The sequence below is a fragment of the Sceloporus occidentalis genome, unplaced genomic scaffold (genome assembly GCF_023333645.1).
Source record: "Sceloporus occidentalis isolate IW3139 unplaced genomic scaffold, rSceOcc1.0.p SCAF_1, whole genome shotgun sequence".
Classification (NCBI taxonomy): Eukaryota; Metazoa; Chordata; class Lepidosauria; order Squamata; family Phrynosomatidae; genus Sceloporus; species Sceloporus occidentalis.
The window spans coordinates 169,727,717-169,742,222 of record NW_028316981.1 but is presented as its reverse complement, the minus strand read 5'-3'; the positions used below and the strand labels follow the sequence as shown (position 1 = coordinate 169,742,222).

The window sequence follows — 14,506 nt, the reverse complement described above, 5'->3', positions numbered from 1 at the left end:
TATGTTATGGGTGGAGTTTTTACATACTTAAAAAGGTGGTCTTAAAATTGATCACATGTCTAGATCTGGCCAATAAAAAATGAGATAGAAATATTGTAACAGAAAATGTGTTATAAATACTGTGTGAAACCTCAGACGGTGTGCCTCTTGCCTGAGACACCCCTTCTTGCAAGATTGTAACTAATAAATTGGAAAATGCTGCTTCACTTGTTTTGTCCTGATTCATTTGATTTGGTACTTTGGTACAGTACTTAGAAAAATCTGTATCTCACATTGGCCTCCAATTGCTCTGGCTTGTGTTAAGCAGCCCAGGCCACCTTGTCCGCGTGCTGCTGCTGCTCAAGACGGCTTTAGGAGCGGGTGCTCTTGGCCTTAGAGAGCTATAAATACAGTTAAGGTGTCTGTGTCCCGTGGGCCTGCCGGCCCATGCCTGTCCTAGAATCCTCCCTGAGCAGGGAAGGCTCTCAGGAGGAGCCATGGGGCTTTCTAGCCCAGTGCTTTTCTTTTGCCCCAGCAGCAGAGATACTGTAACTTGCTCTCAGCCCTCCTGCAACTTCCTTTTCTCCTGGAGGGTTTCCCTCTCCACACCTTGCCTTGCTCATGTGTAGTATTGGCTGCTGCCCTCCACCCTGCCCCATGTGCTGCCCTGGCTGCTTTCGGCCCCCATGCCCTGCTTGCTACCCGCCCCCTTGTTGCCCTGTCTGCTGCCGCCCTTCCTGCTGCTTCTGCCCTTCCACCTGTTGCCGCTCGAGCTGTTGTTCTGGTGGCTGCCGGACCCCTACCCCATGTTGCCACCCTCGTCCTTCTTGGGGTGGCTTCAATTGCTGCCCTCCTCCACCTCCTCCCCCTTGCCCAGGCTGCCGCCCTCCATCCCGCCACTGCGCCCCTTCTTGTTCAGCTTGCCGAAGGCCAGGGGTTCGGCTCAACACCAAGTGAGGTGGTGTGACACCCCCAGATGCCTCTTTCCTTCAAATGTCGAAAGCCTTGGCGTGGTGGGACTGGCACAACTCAGCTGCTACGATGCCCAAGCAGCTACAGTAAGTAACCCTCCTTACCACGATGGAATCTGTCAGTACCCAGTGTGGCTTCTTTACCTCCCAGCATGCTTTCCTAGCTTCGCTAATAAAGTAAAAGTGGGAAGTGAATCAAAGAGCATTGTGTTTGGATGCTGGAAGGGTGTGAGGGTGGTCCAGATTAGGTAAGGAAGGTGTTGAATCTGGTGATGTCCCATTGGACGCTTCTTCTTCCTTGATCTCCCTTGTTCTAATCCCCTCAAATAATAATCCCTTGAGTGAGATCTCTCAGAAATTCCTGGTGGAGATTAGATGGTGCAGAAGAAGACCAAAAGTCTACCAAAGGCAAACCCTCTCTGAACAAATCTTGCCAATAAAACCCTGTGACAGGTTTGCCTTAGGTTCCCGATAAGTCAGAAATGACTCGAACATTACAACAACAATGAACTGGGAGCTCTATTCAACCTCCTGAGCCTTTCTCAAAAACTCCTTCATTACAGTCATCCCTCCACATTTGCGGATTTGATTATTCACGGATTTTATTAATAGGCTCTCTCTAGGAATATCTAGCTCCTCCAGCACAACTTTTATGGCCGACTTTAACCAAAAGTTGTACTGAAGGACCTAGAGATTCCTAAAGAGGTGTTCTCTCAGGTAAAGAAAATAGTGTTTTTTAAATTGGCAGTTTTACCACTTTCATGGGGATCCAATGCACCAACCCCAGTGAATGTGGAGGGACCACTGTATATGCCTCCTCATCTTTCTCCCACAAGGCACAAACAAAAATGTCCTTGTACCCTTCTTCTCTCTGATTGAGAAGAACATCCTCTTGATTTTTTCCTGTGCCTTCTGCAGGAGATTGAAGTCTTAAGGTTTACATCAAAAGGAACTGCCTACCAAAGCGTCTATCATAGTTTACACTGGGGAGAATGGAATTAGGAACATAGCTGTGGTTCCTGTGGGACTGAGTAGAGGAGGAGATCCAGCATTGCTAGTTGTCAACCCCTGCAATTTTAAAAAAGATCCTTGACCAGGAGAGAAGCCGCATTTACGGCCATTTGGTGGGAACTCTACTTCAGCAGAGAATTTTGGAGCACAGGCTTGTGAGCTTTCTGATAGCAGTGCCCCCTGTCTTAGAAAGAAAGAGTATTTACTAAATCAGTTACAGAGGACTGTAAGTGGGGAGAGTGGAGTGATATGTTTAAACATAATAGCTGCTTTTAGGTAAACTGTTTTTATCATTAACTTTTTATTTCTGGACACGGGAGCTTCAGGAATAGTCTGGTATGTACATGAGAGCACCGGAAATGAGATTTGCTCAAATGAAAGGAAGTTTCCACAGACTCACGTGGCAAAGACCAAAATTGAATTGTGTTGGAAGCATGCCTTTGGTCAAGGGCAGACAGTTGTAGAAGAGCAGAGAAAGGTACTCATACATTGCCTAAGCTACTGGATAACCGAAAGAGAACGGGGCGGAAAGCTCACTAAGAACTGGGGTGTGAAATTTGTGGGCTTCCGGCTGTTGCTGCATTGCAATTCCCATTAGCCTAGCCTACATATGTAGCTGTAGGGCATTATGGGAGTTGCAGTCCAACAACATCTGCAGCCTATATTACCTATCTCTAGCTCAGAAAATTACTTTGTAAATAGCAGACTTATTATCGTTTTCCCACTATCATTGCATTATATTTTTAAGACATTCATATTATTGGATTTACCCCGGTAGGAGAGACTGTAATTCAGAACTGAAAACTGCTGGTTCATTTCCATTATTTCCCCCCTTCCCACTTGTCTTTGAGAATTTCAATAAAATAAATGTTTTGTGAGAATTTTTAGAAATGTTATGCAGTGTCTAAGGTTGAAATTCTACACAAGAAAGCTCTGAACACACTGATATTTTCAATCAGGTATACACATAGAATCTCTTTCTTGTTTTTGCTTCATCATCTTGTTGTTAACTGTCATTTAGTTGACTTCAACTTGTGGTGACCCTACTACACTATAAATAAGAGACTTTCAAGTCTATGCACAGTCCTACTCAGATTTTCCAAACTCAGGGCTGCGTCTTCTTTGATTGAATCTATCCACTTGTAATGTAGTCTTTTTCTGATTTCTTGAGTGCAGTACCCATTTTGATTAATGACTGAACCAAAGTACAGGAAATATTTTACTATGTCAGTGTCTTCACTGCTTTTAAGTCATCATTTTTGTTTTCTTAGGGGCAGTACAGACGGATGATTTGTGCTGTCCTGCTGGCGAACTAGGGCTAGATGAGGCTGGGCATTTAAATGCCCAGAAGCTCTAGTTTGCTGGCACACCACCATCATGGCTCACCCTTGTCCACATGGGGGGCACAATGATTACATGAATGTGGCACAGCACTCATATGGCACTGGCTGGAAAGGGCACGGTTATGGCACACAAGCACGCCAATCGAACCCCTTCCAGGAAGCTGTTTTCTGCAACTTCATTTTGCTCCCAAGAGGGAGTGGATCATTGCTGCGCTGTTTGGTTGCTGCAGCAATGATCCAGGCTAAACAGGGTGGCGTTTCGCCGCCTGTCTGTCGAGCCCCAAGATGTTCACGTGTAATCTTTTCTTTGCACTTTCTTCCTTAATTTTCTTCAACAGTCATTCTAAGTCTTAGCTATTTCTGTTAGTAGTATGATGCCATCTGCATGTCTTAAATTGTTGATATTCCCCCTTCCAATTTTCACATCTCCTTCCTCTGAGTCTAATCCAGCGTTATGTATGATATCTACAAGTTAAACAGATATGATTATAAAATGCAGTCTTGCTGACCCTTTTGCCAATTGGAAACCATCCAGTTTCTCTATGTTCTGTCTGGATGGTAGCCTCTTGTCCTGAGCACAGATTTTGCATTGTGATAATCAAATGTTGTGGCATGTTGTGGTTGTTTTTGTTTGAGCCACCTTGGGTCCCTCCAGGGAGAAAGGCGGCATACAAATGAAATAAATACCTATTTCTTTTAGGGAGATCAGTTTTTCATGATTTACACAATCAAAGGCTTTGATATAATCTATAAAGCTCAGGCTGATTTTCTTCAGAAATTCATTGATGACTTCTATTATTTAATATGTATATGTTTGCAATATGATCCCTAGTGCCTCTTCTATGACTGAAGATTCTTACCTACTTTTTGTTGGCTTTGTCTATTTGGATTACTGACTTGATCTAAGGACTTCTGGACCAGATTATGATCTTGCTCTTGTTCCTCCCTTCATCTTGTTGGATAACCTGTGACTGACTTGGATTTGATTGACTACTCTACTGGTCTTGGCTTTAAAATCACCTGACTCTTGAGTCACTTGCTGATGTAGCACAGAGCAGAGAAATGCTTTTGTTTTCCATATTTCCATATTTGTGAGTAGATTTTTAATTCTGAGTGGATTCTGTCAATGTAATTTGAAACAGTTTTGTTGGCATGCTGTTTGTTCCTGATGATTTATTTCTCCCATGTGTTTTGAGTGCAGCTTACATTTTACTTTATAAAACAGTGGGTTCATCTTCAAATAGTTCTTCCTTGAATGAATCTGTCATTCTTTTTGATTTGTATAGTTCTTTGGTATATTGTTTCCATTGTCTTTTTACTTGTTCTTGATTATGTAAGATGTTCCCCCGCTGGTCGTATAGCATCCCCACTGTTGTTTAATTTCCATTTGATATCTCAGATCTTGCAGAAGAGGTCTCTCATTCTTCCTTTTTGTCATCTTCTATTTCTCTCCATTGATTGTTATAGTAGTTCTCTTTGTTCCTGTGCACAAGTTGCTTAACAGTTTCATTTAGGATTCTGACCCTATTTCTGTCTGTTTTTATGTTTGCTTCTCATCTGTTCTTAACTGCTTGAAGAGTTTAACCTGTTTTGTTGTGAATCTAAGTGCATGGCCAATGTCCAGCGGAGGACGAGGTAGCAACTGCCTATTACCAGTGGCGTATCATAATTTGATGTCACCTGGTGCAGGGGGGGAGAGCTTCTGGGGTGGGATTTCTGGCACATGTGAGCGTGTGCGCAAAAACACCGTAAAAATGCACTGTAGCAGCCCAGAAAGCCTCGCGGCTGCCGGGACACCAGACCTAAGGCCCCGGGAAGGCCCCATGGAGGGTGGGGGACTGACTTGGTGTCACCCCCTTTTCTGTGGTGTCATCTCCTTCTGGGGTGTCACATGGTGTTGTCCGCATCCCCTGCACCACCCCAGTGATGCTACTGCCTATTACAAAGCTGAAAAAGTGGGTTTCATTCATATTCACCCAAATACAGCGTATATCAAAATTTTGTCTCATTGGAAATCCTTATTTCTGAATATGCCATAAAACAACATATATATATATATATATATATATATATATATATATATGAGAGAGACCAGGCTTTATGAATATAAGCCAGGAAGTCTTTGTCCCAAATTTTACCTCAGCTATGCCCCACTTGGTGATTTTATGCAAGCTGTTAGTATAAACCCCTCATCTTCTATATGTTAAACAGTAACGCTGGCTGGCTTTGCAAGGCTGTTGTAATGATTGCTAAAATAATTCAGAGGGCCCCCATAACTGTTTCTAATGGGTGGGGGGGTCAACATTGGATGGGTTGTTATTAATGTTGCCTACGTGCAGAGGGAGAGCAAATTACGATTTCCTTCCACTGAAATGTGAACTTTTACAAACAAATCTTTCTAACATTAGTGGTTTGTACATTGGACTAGGACACTAGAGGCCAGTGTTCAAATCCCTGCTGAGCCATGACATTGGGCAAGTCACACTCTCTCAGTCTCAGATGATGGCAATGGCAAACTTCCTCTGAACAAATCTTGCCTAGAAAACCCCATGATAGGTTCACTTTAAGGTTGTCATAAACTGGAAATGATTTGAAGGCATACAACACACACTGAGGAGGTGGTAATCCCCATGGCCTAGTTTTGGAGGCGTTTGAGTGCCTCTCTTCACCTCCTCATTCCAGAGTCCAAGATCATGCATACAAAAATGCCTTTGAGAACTTGAGATGCTGCAGTGTGGAACTTTTAAAAATATGGTACTGTTATGCAATAACACTCTTTTGCTAGTGTGCAGTTTTATTCTGAAGAGCATGTGCTGATTTGCATTAACTTACATGAATTTGCTCTTGAGTAGGAAGCTGGGGCACGTGGCAGATTTTTAGTCACCCTGAGGCCAGGAATAGCATGTTGAAATTCCAAGGATCCCTAGACCCTATGAAAATATGTTCTATTTATTATTGGAATGGAAAGATGTTTTCAAATCAGTATTCTTTTAGTCCAATCCTAAACATTTTTAAAGGAAATATTCTAGTGAATCCAATAGTGTTTGCTTCCTGATGAGTGTATCTGGGACTACATCCTCTGTCACATTTAGTTTCATTCTTTGCTGTATAAATAATTGTAATTAATAGCATAAAGTGGTGGGTGGGGAACCTATGGTCCTTTAGATGTTGTTAAGATTCCACATTTTATCAGCTTCATCCAACATGGTCAATGGTCAGGGATGATGGGCGCTATAGGCCAAGAACAGCCAAAGGGTCACTCCAGGTATAAGGTACCCTGTATACTTGTGTGCAAGTTGACATCATGTATAAGTCGAGGGAAGGTCTCAGGTTAAAAATTATGGATTTTGCTAAGACCTGTGGATGAGTCAAGGGTAAAACCTAAGGGGCTACAAGAAAGGATGGAAAGGGGAAAACACCACTTCCCAGGTGCTGGAGGAGAGGCTTGATTTTGGACAAGGTGACCAGAAGTCATAACTGCAAAGGAGGATGAGGCACCGCAAAATGTAAGACATTCAAGAAAAATATAGGACATTACAAAGTCAGAGCTAAAACACTAACATCAATATAAATTCATTTCATATGGTATATTTACAGCTAGATTACACATACTGTCTTTTATTATGTACTCACCCATATTTTTCCGATGATCTTAAGTTCATTAAAATGCCATGTTGGTTTGCAATATACTTATGGAACTCTGAGCATAACAAATGGTTAAAATTATACTGTACTAGCTACGAACCCTTGATGGAATCTGCATTTAAATTATTCCTTTCATTTGTCTTTTGTGCTGAAATGAAGGGGGAAAAAACCCTTTCAACATTTGCTGTCCTTTAGTCCTCCAGGCTCTGGGGGCAATTCTTGTTTGCTGCTGCTACTACTGCTCCTAGGAAAAAGTAAACTGAAGTCAACCCATCTCAGGAAGTAGACTTAAGTGTATGAAAACTCATACTGCCAACTTCTTTCTTTCAGTTAGTCTCAAAGGGGCTACATGATATCTCTACATACTGATTCTACAGACTAACATGGCTATATCTTTGAATTCTACCACTCTTTGTAAGGATGGAGCAAGCTTGTTTTCTGCTGCTCTAGAGAATAGGACCCTAAGCAATGGATTCAAAGTACATGAAAAGAAATTCCACCTCAACATTAGGAAGAACCTCCTGACAGCAAGAGCTGTTTGACAGTGGAATACACTGCCTTAGAGAATGGTGGAGTCTCCTTCTTCCGAGGTTTTGAAACAGAGGCTGGGTGGTCATCTGTTGGGAGGGCTTTGATTGTGTCTTTCTGTAGGACAGAATGGGGTTGGTCTGGATGTCCCATTGGGACTGATCCAACAAAAGGATTCTATGGAATTTATCACATGAAGGAGATTGGGAGTTTATCCTGTGAATATCCTGGAAAAATCGCATAATTATGTGAAATGATTTCACATGATGTTGCACAAAACCCGCCATGAAAGTGGTCACAAAGAAGCATTCATGTGCATCTTTTTACTTCTGGGATTTCAGTGCCAATGCATTTCTGATATCACTTTATTTGCGCAAGTGTGTGTGATAATCATTCGTGCAATTACTTGCCTTGTTCGCTTTATTTGCAGGATACTTTAAATGTGCTTTAATCTCTCTTTAATGCTGAAATTAGCCTCAGTGTGATAAAACTCCATTATGATTCTATGGCCTGTTACAGACAGCCAAAATAAAGCTGCTTCGAGTCACAGTGGAGGTATGGTGTTTCAATGATGCATGCATCCTAAGAGTCCAGAAGTCGCGCCAAAGCCATGCTCCAGCCCTTCAGGACTGGAGTGTGGCTTTGGTGTGGCTTCTGGACTCTTAGGACGCATGCATCATTGGAACACCATACCTCCACTGTGACTCGAAGCAGCTTTATTTTGGCTGTCTGTAACAGGCCTATGATTCTCTGATATAGCTTTGAACTTAGAGACTGGGATGTTTAGCCTGAAATGGAGAAGGGTAAGAGGTCACATGATAGCCCTCTTTAAATATTTGAAGGGATGTCATACTAAGGATGGAGCAAGCTTGTTTTCTGCTCCTCCAGAGAATAGGGCACAGAACAATGGATGCAAATTAGAGGGAAAGAAATTCTGCCCCAAACATCAGGAAGACCTTCCTGACAGTGAGAGCTGTTTGACAGTGGAATATGCTGCCTTAGAGAATGGTGGAGTCTCCTTCTTTGGAGGTCTTGAAGCAGCAGCTGGATGGCCTTCTGTCACAGCAGGTGCTTTGATTTTGTGTTCCTGCATGGCGGAAGGGGACTGGGCTGAATGGCCCTTGGGGTCTTTTCCAGCTCTATGGTTCTATGAGTCTCATCATATTGATTACCAGATTGGAACTTCCTGACAGTAAGAGCAGTTGGACAGTGGAATACGCTGCCTGGAAGAGTGCTGGAGTCTCTTTCTTTGTAGGTTTTTAAACAGAGGCTGGATGACCATTTACTGGGGGTGCTTTGATGGTGAGTTCCTGTGTGGCAGAAGGGGGGCTGGGCTGGATGGCCCTTCTTGGGATCTCTTCTAACTCTATGCTTCTATTTAATATTGATTACCAGATAGGAAGTTCCTGAGAGTAATTGCTGTTGGACAGTGGACTAGGCTGTCCTACTGAGTGAAGCGTGACAAAGTCTCCTTCTTTGGAGCTCTTTACACAGAGGCTGGATGGCCGCCTTGATGGTGCGTTCCTGCATGGCAGAATGGGGTTGGACTGGATGGCCCTTGGGGTCTCTTCCAACTCTATGAGTCTAACACTGATTACCAGATAGGAACTTCCTGGGAGTGTGGTGGGGTCTCCTTCTTTGGAGGTCTTGGAGCAGAGGCTGGGTGGCAGGTGGGGCTTGGGTTGTGTGTTGCTGCATGGCAGAAATGGGGATGGAGGACTGGATGCCCCTTGGGGGGTGGAGGATCCCCCCCCCCTTGTGATGCTATGCTTCCTGCTGCTGCTGCTGCTGGTGGTGTCCTGACATTGCCCCTGGTGGTGCCCATGTGATGGCGGTGCCCCTCCTTGCCCGGCACATGGCTCAGCCTCGTTAATCCCGCGCTGCCCGGGCGGCTCAGTGCCAGCAGCGCCTGCCTGCTGCCCGCCTCCTTCCCTGGCCCACTCTCAGCACCAGCAGCATGGCAGCAGCCTCCTCCTCCTCCTCGGCTGCACGTGTGAACGCACCTAATCCCGCGTTGGGAGGGCGCTTGGCCTCGGGCAGAGGGAAAGAGAGGATTGAGGGCATCTCGGGCATCCCCTTTAAGGTCTCCCTCCCTCTTGGACTGCAGTGAGAGACACAAACAAGCCCCCCGCCCCCCTTGCCATGCCGCTTGGCATCCCCCTTCTCCTTGTGGTGTGCCTGCCACTCGTTTCCAATTTGGGGAACCTGGCATGGGGTCTCCTTGGCAAGATTTGTTCAGAGGGGTTTGCCATTGCCTCCCCCTGAGGCTGAGAGAGTGTGACTTTTACCCAAGGCCCTATCCTCAAAGCACCACACCAGGCTGACTGCAGTGTGTATATATATAGACTAATAGAATAATAGAGTTGGAAATATATACTGTATACATACATACATACATATATATATATATATATATAAACACACATATATACACACATGCTGAAAGCCAGGTTTGTAGGTTCTTGGGGACATCTCTCTGGGGTTGTTGTCGTTGCTGTGTGCCTTCCAGTGGTTCCCCACTTACGGTAGCCCTAAGACTATCCCCTCAAAGGGTTGCCTTGGCAAGTTTCTTCAGAGGAGGTTCTTGCCCCTTGTCTCCCCCTGAGGCTGAGAGAGTGTGACTTGCCCAAGGCCTTACCCTCAAAGCACTATGCCACCTTGATGGGAGTAAAAAAACAAACACACAAAGGCCACCCTTGCCATGTTGAAAGCTGGGGTTGCATCCTCTTCCAGGGCAACATCTCCCTGTCACACACACAAACACACACATATACTGTAAATGTTCAAGTTGTTTCCAACTTATGGCAACTCTGAGGTGAGGGTCTCATGGAGTTGTCTTGGCAAGTTCCTTCACAGCAACTTTGCCCTTGCCTCCACCTTAGAGAGTGTTGACTTGGGTGAGTTTTCATGGCCAAGGCAGGATTCAAACCCTGGTCTCCAGAGTCACACTCCAGCTCTCAAACCACTATGCCACGGTGGCTCTCATTGGTTCATAGGTTTGAGTTTTATTTTAATTAAAAATTTAATTTAAAAAATTAAACCTGGGGCCTCTCCTTTCTCCTCCCAATGAACCTCGCTCCACTCACACTAGCTCTTCAGCGTTTTAAAGGGACTCAGGCAAACATCGGAGCCTATTTCTGCCCAAAGGCAGATGTTTGGGGAGCACTGGTGCAACCCACCTTTCCCCATACCCCTCGTGACACCCTGCGGTAGGCCAGGGGTGGGGGGATTTATGGCTATAGATCTTACTTCAATTCCCATCAGCCCCACCCAGGACATGGACTGTTGCCCAGTATCATCTGGGGCACTACAGGTCTGCACCCTAGAGCTAGGCATTTGACTTCCACAAGGAGTTTATCACACTGGGGCTAATTTCAGCATTAAAGAGAGAGTAAAGCACATTTAAAGCATCTCGCAAATAAAGTGAAAATGGTGAGTAATTGCATGAATGATTATCCCATGCAATTGTGCAAATAAAGTAATATCGAAAATGCATTATCGCTAAAATCCTGAAAGTAAAAAGATGCACATTAATGCTTCTTTGTAACCACTTTGATGGTGGGTTTTGTGTGACATCGTGTGAAATCCTTTCGCATAATTACTCAGTTTTTCTGAGATATTCACAGGATAAACTCCTAATCTCTTTCATTGATTGCGATTTCCTGCATGGCAGGGGGTTGGACTGGATGGCCCTTGTGGTCTCTTCCAACTCTACAGTTCTATGATTCTATGTGATAAACTCCTTAGGGAGAGAGCATGAGTCCTTTCAGGATTAGGATTGGGCTGCTTGATCTCAGCCTAGCAGTGCAAATGAATGTCACGGTAGAGCCCTGTTAGCAAGATCTGTTCCAAAACAATCCCTTGCTTCATTGCAAAGAGGAAGAAGAAGTGATGAAGGGATGCCATGGCACCAGCTATTGACTGTCACCACATCTCATGGCAGCCAGTTTTTCACTGAAGCAAGGGGAAGCTGGCAGGGTATTTTGCTTTTGTTTTTGCTTTTGTTGTGTTTTTGGTGCAACTCCAGATCATGTCAGCTGGGTTCCTGTGGAAAAACCCTCGATGGTGCAATACTTCTTGAGCTATCTGATAGCATGGAATGGCATTCCTTCTGTCCCAACAGGGTAGGGACAAGGACTATACAGTATTTCTATCATTTTGTGCCAAACCACACATTGCTTTTAAATCTGTTTTTTAACAGTTGTGTATTCATGTGATCCAAAAATTGTTTTTATTTCTTGCACACTACCTTGGTGTGCTGTGTATTGATGAATTAATACTTTAAATAAATAATTGTAGATTCCTGGAGACGTATTGTAGATAGCTCACAGACTAGCGATGGTCCCCAGGCCACTGCTTTCAGCACCATTGCCTTAGTGGATTGTGCCTGTGGCTGCATCTGCACTGCAGAAATAATTCACTTTGAGACCACTTTAATTGCCATGGCTCAGTGCTATGGAATTCTGGGATCTGTAGCTTTGTGAGATATTTTGCCTTCTCTGTCAGAGTGCTCTGGTGCCACAACAAACTAAAAATCCCAGGATTCCATAGAATGGAGCTGTGGCAGTTAAACCAGTGTCAAACTGCATTAATTCTGCAGTTTGATCAGGTTCTACAATAGCAGGTGCCTTGCTTTGTTGGATAGTTGGATCTTCTCTGTTTGTACGTGGACCCACAGTTTGGAAACATTTGCTTTTTTTCCTTCCTTCCTTCCTTCCTTCCTTCCTTCCTTCCTTCCTTCCTTTTAAGTACAGCAGCTGGCTAGAAGAATTCTGGGGTTTTTAGTACCAAAACAAACAAACAAACAAACAAGCAAACAAACCTTTTCAAGCTCTGCATGGCTCTGCTCTAACTCCTCCTGGGGCTTGCATGGGATTTTTCTCTAGTAGCACTACTGATTGATGCTTTCCCAGAGTAACTCTTCACCAAATGTTCTCATGCATTCACAAAGTAAGGCCCACTGTGAGGAGGACACAAGCATGCCCTTTGTTTTCCAGTGCAGAACAACTTAAAAGAGAATAGGACTTGAGTAAATTAACAAAATGTTCCGCTTCCAGTGTGCTAACTGGGTAACCATAGATCCCACCTTCTGCCTTTCTCTTTAAACTTTTGTCTTGGCAGTATGTTAATAGTGCGCTGCACTGTCCCAGTTTTGCAAAGTAGGAATGTAGTCCTATTAATAGCTGTTGTCCCACTTTCATATTCAGCAGGGTCTCTCTCTGAGCATTAGTGGATAAAGTCCTGGCTCACACACATCTCTAACTATTTCATCCATGGCGGGGGGGGGGGGGGTGGTGGTGGAAGAAGGATGGACCAACCTCTTTCTTCATGACTCCTTGATTTAAACAAAATAATGTATTTAGGCATTAGAATATTAATGGTGGCACAAAGGTCCCTTCCCAATCAAGTGCTCCTATTGCAACAAATAAAAAAACACTGGAGTGATTCCATCTTTCTCTCCTTAATGGACTTAATGTGGGAAGGAAAAAAGATGAGTAATAGAGTTAGAAGAGGCCCTTTCCTCCACCTCCAAATTTCATGGGCTAGGCCAAGCTAGAATCAATGGAAACATCACTGACTTCAAATGGAGAAACCTCAAGGAGTAGCTGAACTCTCCCCTTGAAACTTATGGGATGTAAAATACCACAGGATCATGCCAACATAATGCCAACTGCTGCAATATATAGGTTGGTCCTTCCTTTCCTTCCACTTCATTGACACAGGCACTTTTGTGTGAGAGAAATTCAGCAGGTAGAGTCAACATGGTTTGACTGTTGGACTATGGCTTTGGAGATGAGGGTCACACACCCTCAGCCCAGAAAACTCCATGACAGGCTCTCTTTGGGGTCACCAAAAACTACCTGAAGGCACACAACAACAACAAATTCAGCAGGGACCACACTGCAAACATAGGATGGTTAATTAAGTGAACAAAGGAATACCGGGGGGGGGGGGGGAATCACCAAGTGCATTATAGATTATAGCAAAACATTTGAATGTATAGATTATGAAAAGCTATGGAACACTCTCAAAGACATGGAAGTGCCACTGCATTTCATAGTTCTGATTGAGAAATCTGTACTCAGGACAAGAGGCTACTGTTAGAACAGAATCTGGAGAAATAGAAGGTTCCCACTTGGCAAGAGGGTCAGGCAAGGCTGCATATTATTACCAGTATTTGTTCAACATATATGCAGAAAATGTAGTAAGAAAAACAGGTTTAGACTCTGAAGAAGGAAGAGTGAAGATAGGAAGAAGAACATCAACAATCTTAGATATGTAGACACCATATTACTAGTGGAAAATGTCACACATCTGGAACAAGTATTAATGAAGTGTAAGGAAGAAAGTGCAAAGACGAGATTGTAGCTGAAGAAAACAAAAATCTTGACCACAAAAGAAATGCATGAATTCAACCTAAATAATGAGGAAATCAAAATAGTTAAAGAGTTTCTGTACCTACGATTAGGGTTGCCATAATTCTCTACTATAAACCGGGACAAAATGTAGGACAAAATTTAGACCACAATGTAGGACAATTGTAGGATAAAATTTAGCCCAAAATGTAGGACATTTAAGAAAAATGGAGGACCTTAAATGTCCTACATTTTGCCTAAATTTTGTCCTACATTTTGTCCCGGTTTATAGTAGAGAATTATGGCAACCCTACCTACGATTGAACATTGATCAGAATGGAGAATACAGTCAAGAAATCAGAAGAAGACTAGGAATGGAAAGGGAAGCTATGAAAGAAGTAGACAAGATTCTAAAGAGTAAAGGTATACAACTGAGCACTAAAGTTAGAATCATCCAAGCCATGGGTTTCCCCATCACCACGTATGGATAGCAAGCAATAGCAATAACATTTCTATACCACTTGTAAGTGCACTTAAGCACTCCCTAAGCAGTTTACAATGTGTAAGCTAATTGCCCTCAAGAAGCTGGGTACTCAGAAAGATGCCAGGCTGAGTCAGCCCTGGAGCCCTGCCTGGGATTGAACTCACAACCTTGTGGCTGTGAATGGCTGCA

General features: G+C 43.7%; 1 protein-coding gene across 1 annotated transcript in view; it reads left to right on the top strand.

Annotated features, from left to right (window-relative positions):
- The first annotated feature begins 819 nt into the window (after positions 1–819).
- Positions 820–14,506, top strand: part of LOC149322706 (nuclear receptor subfamily 1 group D member 1-like) — a 56,120-nt gene continuing 42,433 nt past the window's right edge. The window contains exon 1 of the mRNA XM_089481807.1: positions 820–1,037. Coding sequence (XP_089337933.1) covers positions 956–1,037 — 82 coding nt within the window. The 5' untranslated portion in view covers positions 820–955. The remainder of the gene's footprint in view (positions 1,038–14,506) is intronic.